The 12559-nt window shown below is 53.1% G+C and overlaps 1 protein-coding gene across 1 annotated transcript in view; it reads left to right on the forward strand.

Moving 5' to 3' along the window:
* Nucleotides 1-2702: 2702 nt before the first annotated feature.
* The window catches only part of NBEAL2 (neurobeachin like 2), a 111482-nt gene continuing 101625 nt past the window's right edge, over nucleotides 2703-12559 (forward strand). The window contains 3 exon segments of the mRNA XM_037891295.2: nucleotides 2703-2980; nucleotides 3938-4165; nucleotides 7599-7687. Coding sequence (XP_037747223.1) covers nucleotides 2930-2980; nucleotides 3938-4165; nucleotides 7599-7687 — 368 coding nt within the window. The 5' untranslated portion in view covers nucleotides 2703-2929.

Here is a 12559-nt window from a genome sequence, read left to right on the forward strand (position 1 = left end):
GTGAAGCGTGATGTCTTTAAAATTGGCTTAGCCACTGGCTCTTCTGTATAATCAATTGTCATGCTTCAGGGCATCAAGCAATTGTCACAGCGGTCAGGCAGGCTTGGGGCAGCATTGCACAGCTGGCCAGGTGCGTTGTGGGGTTTATTCACATCAGGTGTTGGTCACTGTAGGAGGCTGCTTGACTGATCCAAATCTGGTACAGCGAATCCTGTGTGATAAAATAGTGCCAGGTAACCCCCCGGTGACACTGTTGTTGCTTTGAGTGCCAGTCCTGGGAGGGCCTCAGCACCCTCCCTTCCTATTGACTTGAATGCTGTATCCTATTGCCCGATTACTGCAAGGTGCATTCTAAAGAGGTCCAGCACGCTCATTCTAAGGCCCGCATTAGGGTCCTAGGAGCCCCCTCCCCTTCTAGAATCCCACCTCTCATTATGGCTTTTCCGGCTCCACTGGGGCTGTTACCAGGGAGCTGGATGGAGGATAATCTTCCCTCCAGCTTCCCCACCTTTGCCAAACTGCAGGGTGTGAGCCGCCTGCTGGTAAGCTGTGCCCTGGGCAGGCACTCCCAGGGCAGGTTGATTGAACCACCTCTTCTTGCCCAATATCCTGAGCAGAAAGGGATTGCAAAACCCTCACTGCAGAGCGGGAAGCTTTCAGGGCCCTCTGCAAATTCTTCCTCCTGTTGTTGGCTTGGGGTTGTTGGCTTGTCACTCATTTCCTTTTCTCCTGCCAGCTGGTTATTCAGGGTTGTTCTGGCTATGCATGGAGAGATGCAGGGGCCAGTGCTGCCACAAACAGGGGAGCAGTTGGGGCAGCTTGGGAACCTTCCCCTGGACTGAGAAGGGCCTGAGATCGGAACCATCCTGTGCACTGAAGATCCCTGAACTTTGGGAATGGTTGGCAAAAGGGTTGGGCTCACCTCTAGTACAGAGATTCATAGATTATAAAGGCAAAAGGGACGCCTGTGATCACCTGACCTGTACAGCACCGGCTGTAGGACTTCCCTGAATTAATTCCTGTTTGAACCAGAGCCAAGCTTTCAGAAAAACAGCCAGTCTTGATGTAAAAATTGCCAGAGCTGGAGGATTCACCACAACCCTCAGGCAGCTGTTCCAGTCAACTAGACACGGGCTTAATGTCTCTGCGGAACGCCAGTTCTGAGCTCAAGATCATGTCCTCCTTAAAGGTGGAATTCAGCACCTCTAGAAGATGATCAAATACAAATGGAGGGCGGAGGTGGGCAGAAGAGAAACAGAAGGCATGGGAAAGATCAGACTACCTTAACCTGGGCACTGCCAAACTGAGGTCCCTCCAGTGAATCTATGTCCACCTCCTCCAGCCCCTGACAAAGCAGTAAGTGGGTGCGTGGTGAACTGTTTGTACTTCCCCCTCTTTTCTTACTGTGCTCCCCTGGTGTGTGAGTTGCACCCGCATGAGTTCCTTCGTGCTCACTGAGATTCAGAGGCTGAACTTTGTGGTGCGATGTGCACGTGTGAGAGTTACGTGTGGCTCTGTATATAGGAGCCCTACGGTTGGTGTAACCTGCTGGAAAAAGGTAGAAAAGTCCTATCAAAAACGTTAACCTTTCTAGGGCGTCCTTTCTAACTCCGCTGTAGAATTCAGTAGGGAATTCTATCCCTGGTGTGTTAGAAGCCTATCGGATGAGTCTAACCTGTTTAAAAAACAATCGTTCTGTAGGCTTTTAGTGTAAATGGCGTCATTCCCCCTTACCTTGGTCCCACAGGTCACGCCATCTTGGACTCCCCGCTGCATTTGGTCCACCTTCTGCGTTCCCTCCACCTATGGGAACCTGGCATCTTTCGCTCCTGGAGTCTCCTGGCTGAATTTTAGTGCATAGGAAGTAGTTTGATGCACTTGCCAAGTGTCGCCTGGCTGTGAATCCTTCTCTGACACGTTACTACGTTTGGGGCCTGGTTCTCATCTTGCCACCGGTGTGTATCACACGCTGGTGAGCCTGCCCTTAGTCCCCCGATGCAGGCTTGCCCAGAAGGGGTTCCCATGGCTGGCAGCCTACGAGCGGGGCCAGGAGACCCTAGGGGCCTGTTTCTGGTTAGTTTGGGACAGCACTGTGCCGGAGGAGAGCGTAGGAAGGGAAGGTGCGGTGGCTGAGGATTAAGCGGAGCTGGCTGAGCCTCCACCGTAGACCAGCAGAAGGGGCTGCAGCTCAGGAGTGAGGTTCGTGGGTAGAACTGGCGGCATGGGAAAGCCTAGGCCTGGGAACAGCAAGAGTTCCTGGGGCCCCGGCTTGAGGTTCGCACAGCAGAGCTGTGGGGGGGGGGGATACAGCACTGCACCAGTAGGGGGCGCTGCAGGGCAGGAGCCAGGGCTGTTGATGTGCTGATTGGGAGGGGTGGGGTTGTGATGCTCCGGATGCCCTCTGGGGGAGCTTGTGTGGACTCAATGAACCCGAAGTGAAGGGCCTCCCGTCCCTGGAGTCGCTCCATCAAGGTTGGCAGAGCTGGCCCCCAGGATGGACCTGCCGCAGTAGCCTTAGAGATGTGGCTGGGAAGGGACAAGCTGATGCTGCTCTGAGACCCACCAGTGTCCCCTTCTCGGGGCTGCCAAGCGGGCCAGGGTCTTGGCTGGTGCTGGGTGCCCCTTTGTTGCTGAGCGAGGGTTAGAAGCAAGTGCCTCTTGGAGACCCAGCCTGTCCCCCGGCCGCTGTGGCACTGCGGGAGGAAGTGTCGCTGATGTTTCTAGTGACTTGGCATTTCCTGACTCTCTCTTTACACAACGCTTTTTTTTTTTAAAGTCACTTTCTTGTTTTGCTGCTTTCCGCGCTCACGTTCTCCCTCCCCCGCCCCTTCCCGGAGCATCGCCGACCTTCGCTGGGGCCGCACACGCTGCCAGCGGCTCTGCTCTCGGCACGTCGCCTGCATGCTAGATTTGGCTTAGCCCTTGGCTGATGATGGAGCTGCCAGGCTGTCAGATGGGATCTCCGGCCGTTGCCTGCCAGGTAACACCTGCACACTGTCTTTCAGGTAGCTGTGGCACCAGCTTGGATGGCATGCGGGTGGTAGCCCGCTGCCTTGCGTGGGGGGGTTAGTCTGTGCAGGCTCGGTGGGCGTCTGCCTCTGATCTAGCGCTTGCAGATGTTTGAGACGTTACAGGAAACAAGCTCCGTGTTTGGGGTGTGAAAAACAAGCTAGTAAATACGACTTCCACTTGCTGTCTCCGCAGTGCTGGGCAAGTCGATCGATCGCTTGTAGCAGGAGGGAGGCTAGTACGTCTCACGTGTGTGAGAGCTTTTACCGGTCCAGTCTTTGGGCCTGATCCAGCCAGGTGCTGGGCACTCCCCTTGAGAGTGCTGTGCCCCTGGCAGGATCAGGCCCTTTTGAGGACAGCGTCTCTTACACCTGCTGGTCCTGCTAGGCTGTCCCGGGGAGAGGAGCCCTGTCACTTGGAGCTAGGCTGGGCTCCTGGCATCTCTTCCTGTGGCGAGCAGCGAGTGTATGAAGAGGTGCTGTGATAGGAAGGAGGATACACCAGGCATTTGAGGAATATCTAAAGGGTGTATCTAATCCCCTCTTTGCCTTCCTGGGAAAGCCCTGTAGACTCTTACAGGGAGCACTCTGAAAAGCTGTCGGTTGAAACAGAGTGAAATCCTTGCTCTAGGGACTTTCGCCACCCTGCGGAATGATAAGAGTCTGTCACATTCTAGTGGCGGGTCCAGGAAGTCTACAGAGTGGAGATGAGTCTCTAATATAAAGCTTGTATGGCTTTTCCATAAGGGTGCAACTTCTCCTCTGCTTCTTCCCTTCCTTTAAGCCCATCCATGGTGGGAAGGAATTGGGGCGTGGAATCTCCGTTTGCTTTCCTGGCAAAGATTACTTGCAATGGGAGGTGTTGGGAACCTTGGGTACTACTGAAGCTTAATTAAGCACTTCTTGCTCCTGGTGTGCTCGGTGGGCAGGAGACAGAGGGACTAAAGACCTGCTTCCTGGCTTCCGGGACACCAGGATTTAGATGGGAGCTAAGGCCCAGCCCATTGGTCTGCCTGCTGCGAACTCCACCCACCCAGACTGGGCATGAAAGCCCCGGCAGGTCTCCTCGCCCCAGAGCTGTGACTGTCAGGAGAGAAGCTGCTGCCTCTGCCTGCAATGACTCTGCCTTATCGGCCTATCTCTTCTATAGAACTATGGTGAGTTGAGACAGAAAGAGCGATGGACCGATAGGCAAACTGTTCTCAGGGGAAGAGGCTTAACTGTGGAGCGTCCAGAGGAAATCGGGCTGATCTGGCATCAGATGGCTTTCAAGGCAGCCTGCCACTCAAAGGAGGAGGGGAGACCTACACACACATCCTGCGGTGGGGGGCAGAGCTTCTACTAGCGGGGAAAGGAAAAGGGCAGACGATTCTGGGAAGCACTTAGATGCCAGGGTGATGGGCATTAGAAGGATGCAGCAGCAAGGGAGTGCAGAAGAAATGGAGGAATGGTCTCTCTGGCCCCCTGGTTTCAGGTGTCCGTCTGTCCCATGGAATGGCTCTTGGGAGAAAGGCTGGACTGCAGAGGGGCTGGTGCGTGTGCTGCTGGTTGTGATTGGCTTCCCTGAATGTGTCTGTGTGTCTGTCTCTGGATTCTGGCATTGGGTGGGGGGTTCCAGGCCCTGGCTTAGCATGTGGGGCTGAATGTACCATTGCAGCTGGCTAACCCAAGCTGCAGGGCCCATTCTCTGCCCTGCCCTGTGCGGTTCAGATGGCAAGAAGGACGCAGAACCCTGCTTGGGGATTTCCCCCAGGGCCTGCGTGGTGTGGGTGGGGAGGGGGAGTGGCTGGTGCACACTGAGCTCTGCCGCTCTCTAGCTGGCACATGGTCCCTTGGGCCCACAGCCAGCTGGGATGAGTTGAGGCAGCCCACTGGCTGGGCTGGGGCTGCCTCTCCACACTGAGCCAGGGGGAGCAGCCTCGAGTGGCAGTGCAGAGCCTCGCGGGCCGTATGCCAGTCCACGGGCATTGCACTGTGACCCTGGCTTTACAGGCTCCCAGCGTAACCCGTGTTAACCCAGTGTGGGTCCTTGTCCCTCTAGTCATTGGACCACGCAGAAGTGATTTGAATCGGTCACTGCCTCTGAGCCAGCACGTTTGGTCCTTCCACTCATGCAGTCAGTGGTTGTGGGTTCAGTCCTTGCAGGTGACCCCTGGATTGTCGGGAGAGGACCGGTTCCTTCTCCTGCACCCCTGGCCTAACCTGACTGTTCAGTCCCTTTCTTTTGGCTTGTTTGCATGGCAGAGAATAGCGTGGGTCTTTCCTCCCCTCCACCAAGAGTGACCTGTGTGACCTTACAGGCAGCTTGTCTGATAAGGAAGCGGGGGAAGGACTTCTGGTCCCTTAGAATGGGCTCTGATTGCTGGAACTGGCCACTCTGCCAGCTTGCACTCTGTTTGTGGCTTTTTGTAAAGCACCAGCTCCTGGAATCCTGGGATTATGCAGCAATCTCCGCTTCTGGGAAAAGTTTCCAGCCTTCGTGGTTGCAGTGTGACCTAAAGGCTCAGGAACTACCAGGCAAAGAAGAAGAACCCAAAAGGTATTAAAAACCTCAGGAGAGACAAAGTGGGTGAGATAATCTCTTTTTTTGGACCAGCTTCTGTTTGGTGAGAGGGAGAAGCTTTCGAGCTTACTCAATGTCACAGCTGAATACAAGATCGAACATATTCTAACGTCCATTCACACTGAGTGGTCCCTTACAATATATGTGCCAACTACTTATGCTGAATGATCTATTTGGTCCTGTATTTAGTTGTGACACCCTACGTTTCCTGGACTTGAAGAAGAGCTCTGTGTAGCTCGAAAGCTTATCTCTCTCTCTCACCCACAGAATAAAAGCTTGTCTCGAAAGCTTGTGTGTTTCACCCAATAAAAGAGATGACCTGGCCCACCTTCTCTCTCTCGCCTTGTTTCCTGGCATTCACTGGGAGACGGTCACCAAGGTGATGGCACAAAGCCTCTCTGACTTCCCTGGATTGTGGTCTCTGCTTTCCCCTTCGGATGGTCAGCTGGTCTCCGGCGTGGTTTGTGATGCAGTACCCTGCAGTGGAATCTGTACTGTCCTTTGGGAGTTTTGCATGGATGTCTAGAAGTATCTTCCCCACCCTCGAACAGGGGGTGTGAGTGGGACAATCCTATGAGGATTTTAAGATCATATCACTTTATGGTGGAACCTGAGTTTGCTGCTCCGTTACTGCTTGTGTTCTGAGTTGGAGTGAGTTTAATAAACCTTTTCTACAGTACCGGTCTGTAAACGTACGGGGTGTTTTACAGAGCATAGATGAGATGTGCAGCCTGCCCCGCGGAGCTTGACATCCGGCTAAGACAAACCCAGCATGCAGGAGAAGGGGTACAGGACTCTGCCTGCTTCACCTGCTTGCTGTCTGTGCTGCTGAAAGGATGCGGGTTACAAAAGGCAGAGGGCTACCATCTCGTTTTGGGGCTGCTGAGGGCAAAAGGCTATTCAAAATCGTCTGTGGAGTAATAATTGCATTGCACAACTTGTGTGTCATCTGTTTTGAAATCTAGCCTCACATTCTACGAACTCCGGGCCGCAGCGCTGCTGAGCTGCAGCCCTCTCTGGGGTGAGGGACAGCTGCCAACCAGTGCGGGTGTGACACCTCTCTGAGGAGGAGAGGGGAAGTTTTAGCCCAGGTTACTGGAGGAGAACTTCTCTGTCGAGCAGACAGGGCCCCTGGAGGGTCAGATCAGTGAGGTGCCCGGTGAAGCTCCTGGAGCTCAGTGCGCATCTCAGAACCGTGCAGGGCTGGGTCAGCCTTGCTGAGAGTGGATAGTGGGGATCCAAGACCTGCTGGTGATTGGCTGCTGTGTAATAGGAAAGCTCCCCTCCCGGATGTGTGGCCTCCAGGGGGGTGTATCATAGGGGAGGGGACTGCGATGGGCTGCTGATCATGTGACTTGTCAGCCTATCCAGGCTTGGGTGCCCATCACTCTGGGCTGAGCCCCTTCAAGACAGGTCTCAGGTGGGGCCATTTAAATCATCTAGTCTGACCACCTGTGCATCACAGGCTGTTAAATTTCACCAGTATACCCCTATATTGAGCCCGAAGGCTCCAGTTCATCTCAGTCCTTGGGAGACTAAACTCTCAGACAGAGAAAAGGAGAGATGGTGGGACCACCGGTGCCCGTGCAGTGGCAGGGAGCTGATGAGGTGAGATCTGCCCAGACGCACCTAGCAGGTGAGCTACACCCCATGCTTCAGAGAAGGGTAAAGAAACCCCCAAGGTGTCTGCCAATTTACTTGGGGAGGCAATTCCTTCACACCCCCAAATCTGGCCATCAGTTTGACCCTGACCATGTGACCCTCTTGCATGTACATACGGAATGCGTAGAATTATCATGGATTCTGCAGCGCTGTGTACCCTGCACACTCTCATCGATCGGTCAGGGTGGGGGAAGCTTGAATCTGGAATTGCCTCTGTTTCTAACTTCCCCCGAAGCTTGTGGATGTTCAGACTGGACGGTTCTAATTCAGGCCCGTCTCTTCAGCTAACAGCTCTGTGTGTGTGGGTGTACATTTGGTTTATATTTACTCCTGGCTTCTCACCACGTCCTTGCTTTGTCTTTTAGAAAGACTTGACCTACCTGCAGCAGTGGCTGGAGACGTTTGTCATGAACTTTGAAAAGATCATCGCGGTACAGTCTTTGGACCCGAGGAGGTGAGTCTCTCCCCTCTCTGGACTCTGGGTTGGGGGCTGCTTTGTGGTCACGCTAGTTAGTGCAAACGCTTGGAGGTCACATGGGCAGTTAAAGAGCTTGAATCGAATAGAATAAGTTCTCCTGTGAAGCCGGCGCCTTCAGTAGATTTCGCTTGTTTCTCTGCCTAAGGGGTTCACAGATTACTATCGAATATTTTTCTTTAAACCAGTGTGAATTGAGTGCTGGGCGAATACTGCCAGAACAGTAGCATCTCTGGAGACTCCTTTGTACACCCACAGATAATGAGAGCCAGTGGCTGAGAAGCGAAGTTAGACAAATTCAGCCTAGCGACAAGTCACGCTGTTTTTAGTAGTGAGGGTAACTGACCATTACCGAGGGACACGGAATATTCTCCGTCACCTGTCGTTTTTTTAAATAGTCTCTAACTGAACCAGAAGCTAGGGGCTTGATGCAGGAAGTGGTGGCTGAAATTCTCTCGCCTGCTATGGTGGAGGTGAAATGAGATGATCCTAATGGTCCCTTCCAGCCCCTAAAATAAAACAATCTGTGAAGAGGAACACCACAAGCCATGGCGGCGCGAGATTCCCCTGTGCTGTCCTCTCAAATGTGCCTTAGCTTTGTTCTAGACTGACCACCACCAGGGGCAGAGGAGGGGCCAGTGCCCATGGCCCATTCGGATTTTAGCTGCTCTCTTGCCAGGAAGGGGGCCAATTAGTGCCACTTGAGGTTACTGTTGTGAAGTGGATGCTCTCCTTCCAGGGCCTGCACTGAGACCCCCATATCCATGGCTGCTCAGCTGCCAGCATGAAACCAGACAGCAGTGACATTCAGGAGCCACTTCCTCAGGCCGGGTCCAGCACCTTGGAGGTGACTGGCCCAGTAGCTAGTGATCCGTCCCAAGAGATATCCCTGTTTCACTACGAATGGCTTGTAATCCTCCTCCGCCTGAGGGCAGGCATCACTTCTCCAGGAGGAAGAGCTTCTTGACCTTGCCTCGTGATACTAATGTGGAGGCATCATTGTGCTCGGTGTGTTACCTGGAAGGGAGGTCCCTGCCCCAAGGAGCTTGCAGTAATAGTGAATCTAACAAGGATTCACAGGAATGGATGCTCCTCCCCTGCTCCGTGCTAGCTGCTGTTCCCTGGAAGCCCTAGTGGAAGTGAGTGTCCCACGGTCTCTGCCCAAGGTTTGTTTGTTTCCATGCCTGTTCACCACCATCCATCCCAGGCAGGAGAAGCCTTCTCTCTAGATGGGACATGCAGGAGTGTGAGACTTGACTGCTAACTCGGGAGAAGATCTTTCTGCAGAACAGGACTGAGGATGGGCATCGTTGTGTCCTGCGGTGCCCACTACCTATGGGGGATGGTACACCTTGCCAGTGCCCATCGCTTGTGGCTTTGGGGCTCTTGAAAACCTCCTCCTGATGCAATTCCACCTAATGCAGAATTTCTCCAGAGGCAGCAGCTAATTACTGAGCTGCTTCTGTGCTGGGGAATAGACGGAATGGGGGCAGCTGGCTGAAAGCGCGAGAGGTTTGCACTTACAACAGTCCCCTGAAATCCCCCTGTGCTTCATTGCTCGCATTGTTCGGGAGGGGCAAGGATGTAAATCGTGTGGGTGACTTTCCACTGCAGGACTAGTGGCTAGACGTGATGCAGGCGGCTCTAGCCGTTAAAGCTTTTCTTTCCCTTCCGCGCCTCTGTGCTCCAGTGCTTGCATTGGCAGAGCTGTGTGTTTGTAACTCGGCCCTGACCCACAGCCCCACCTCGAGCAGTCTTGGGCTCCTGCTCTCTCTGGCCATGGTTATTCCCATGTCTATAGCTATGACTAATCATGTAATACTTCCTAAGTGATGATCCAGGAGCTCTGTGCTGGGGAAATGGAGCCCAATCTGGGTGGCTTAAGGCAGAAGGAAAGCCAGGCTCCAAATATCGGCTATATTTAGCAAGTCCCTTTATTGTTGTACAGTAATCGCACTTGGCCTGTCAACGATCAGCTAATCTACACTTAATGCTATTTGCGGATGCTCCTCGGCCGGCGTTACGCACAAGTGGAACACGCCTATGGTTGTGCATTGTGAAATATTTCACAATGCCTTCATTAAAACCTGTAATCTCATTGGGCTACCTCGGTGTAACAAAAGGAAGAATTGGATTTAGGGCGTGCCAGGCTCAGGAATGGTGGGGAGGAGGTTTCGCTGGCAGTCTTCGGCATCATTATGTAGCTGAGTTCGTTGTTGACACCACCATTACTCCCTGCTCTGTGTTGGCCTTTTCCTTGAGTTCTCTCCCCAACTGCCAGCTGATCTAAATTCTTCGAGTCAGCTCCTGCTGCCTCTGTTGGATCAAGGAGAATATGTCTGAGACTCTGGAGGATCCTAAGTCCTTGGTCCCCTGCCTGAGTGCCTGGCTTGTGGCGTGGCTGGTTCCTATATTCCTAGCCCCCTGCATTGACCCCTCTGGGGGTACATCTGGCACTTGAGCGAAGAGGAGCCTCCAGAGTTCTCACGCTCTCCTTCCTTGGTACCTTGGGGTGGATTTTAACGTACTTGCTGTAGGAGGCTAAAATCTGGACTCTCCGGCTTCCTCATTCCACTGGCCGGTTGTGGAAGGGGCATAAGATGGGCTGGGACTGCCCCAGGCTTTGAGATCAGGAAAGTCCCCATGAAGAGCTCTGGAATAAACCTCTGGCAGGTCAGAGGGTGTTCGGCCCATTAGACGATCTGACTGCATAATTGAGGATTATGTTCACCCCTTGGAAAGGATCTGACCAGCTCTGAAGCAGTAAAACCAGACTCTGTGCTCAACATGGGTTGTCTTTTAGATGAAACTGTTCTCATGCTCCCACCCTCCCTTACTCGAATTTTGGCCGATAACTGATGCTTGACGGGAAGCCCGATACCACCTCGCCACAGTACAGAACCTGATCCTGAAAGGTGCTGAGCCCCTGCAGTCCATATTGAAATCAATAAGGTGACTGAGGATGAAGCCCATAATGCATCTGACTGTTTGAGCAATGCTGTTTTTATATGGCTGAGTCTTTCCTGACCCATTCTGGTGGTCAGTTTTATGACCTGAAGTATGTGGATTGATAACTCTTACCCTAGCTAGTGTCAGTGCAGATTCATGCAGGTAACCTGGGTGAGATTAACAATTAGGCCCTGGATAGTTGAACTCCAAGCAGCTATTTGTGGAAACCTTTGCTTCCAGGTTTCAGATCATGCTGTGGCTGCACCTCTGTCTCCTTCTGCCTGCGGTTAGCAGTGTTGATTTCCACACCCCTTGGTTCTATTGCAGCGAGCGGACGAAAAGTTACAATCTGTCCTCGCGTCTTCCAACCATCAGTGCAATTTCCTGGCGGCTTCCCTCCTCTCTTGTGGGGGTGGGGCAGGAGGACAGAGAGCTGATTTCCCTGCACAGTGCATGGGGAGGTGGTGACAGTGAGGAGCTCCCATGGAGACGACATCACCACCTTTATACTGGGATATTAGTCAGTTCTGTTGCCTCGTGCAAACTGCAGGGCAAACAGCCTGTCTAGCTATGGTGGGGGAAGACCAGAAGAGAGACTGTCATGAAGTTCAAGGCCAGAAGGGACCTCCTGTCTATCACAGGCCACCAGCCCCCCCACCCTACTAAACCCACCAACTGAGTTAGGTCAAAGTATCACAGCCCACAGAAGACAAGGCTGTCACGTGCCACAGGCAGAGAATAAGGGGGATCGAGGCGCACCGATGCGGGAGTCCCCTGCAATGGCAGGCAAATGTTTGAGATACTCCCGTTCTTCCTGGCAAGTGACCCTCACCCACACACTGCAGAGGAAGGCAACCTGCCCTCCCCCCAGTCACTGCCAATCTAACCTGGAGGGAAATTCCTTCCCGACTCCACATGTGGTGATCAGTTGGACCCTGAGCACGTGAGCAAGAACCAGCCAGCCACGCCCTTGCGAGACAGAATGCTCGGTGACCCCTCTGAACCCTGGTCCTCCCCACTCAATGTCTCCTCTCCAGCCATGACAATCACTGATGCTTCAGAGGAAAGATTTTTTTAAAAAAAAAAAAAAAACCTCCCAGAATACACTGGGGGAAATCCCTTCCTGACCCCTGCGGGTGGCTGGCTGAAGCCCTGAAGCTTGAGCTTTGGTACCTAAGATACAAATGAGAAGTGAGCCCCGAGGCTGTTGTGCATAATTAGGGCTGTCTATATGCATGTACTTACAAAGCCCCCACTGCACAGTACAGACTGCCTTACCATCTTGAATCAGCTTCACGCTATAGGAAGATGTGGCGGAGCAGAGGCTCAAAGCCAGCTCTTCAGCGTCCCAGGCTGCCTCCCTAACCACTGGGCCATTCAAATTCTGCTGGCGGCGCTAGTTAATCTGAGTTCTGGGGCTGGGAAGAATGCGTCTGGCTCTTATCTCCCTCTGAGCTCAGCTGCAGAGAAATCCCTTTGCTCTTTGGGGCTGGGCTCCACACTGAGCCTGCTGGATCCTGAGAGAGTCTATTTTTGGAAGGTGGCTGTGTGTGGAGTGGGAGATAGCGCTGTGAGTGGCGTCTCATTGAGCTCCTAGATCAAGCAGCTGTAATCCCCTGCCAAGGGAAGCCGTCTCAAGCCTGTGCCTATCCTTGTCTGATGAGGGTGTTTTCAGGGGTTTTAGCAATGACACTTGGCATGTCCTATCTTCAGTGCCTCTCCTCTGAGAGGGACGTGCCAGCCATGTTTAAATTTGTGCTAGGCCAGAAAGAAGAGGCTTCTGGGCAAAGTCTTATTTGCATGACACACGAATTTTGTCAAGTCAGTAATGCTCATATGCCAGATCTCCGGTATGATCAAGGTCGTGCCAAGCAGCTTGCAATGCACCAGCAACAGTGTAGG

Source organism: Chelonia mydas, chromosome 2 (assembly GCF_015237465.2).
Source record: "Chelonia mydas isolate rCheMyd1 chromosome 2, rCheMyd1.pri.v2, whole genome shotgun sequence".
NCBI classification, from domain to species: domain Eukaryota; kingdom Metazoa; phylum Chordata; order Testudines; family Cheloniidae; genus Chelonia; species Chelonia mydas.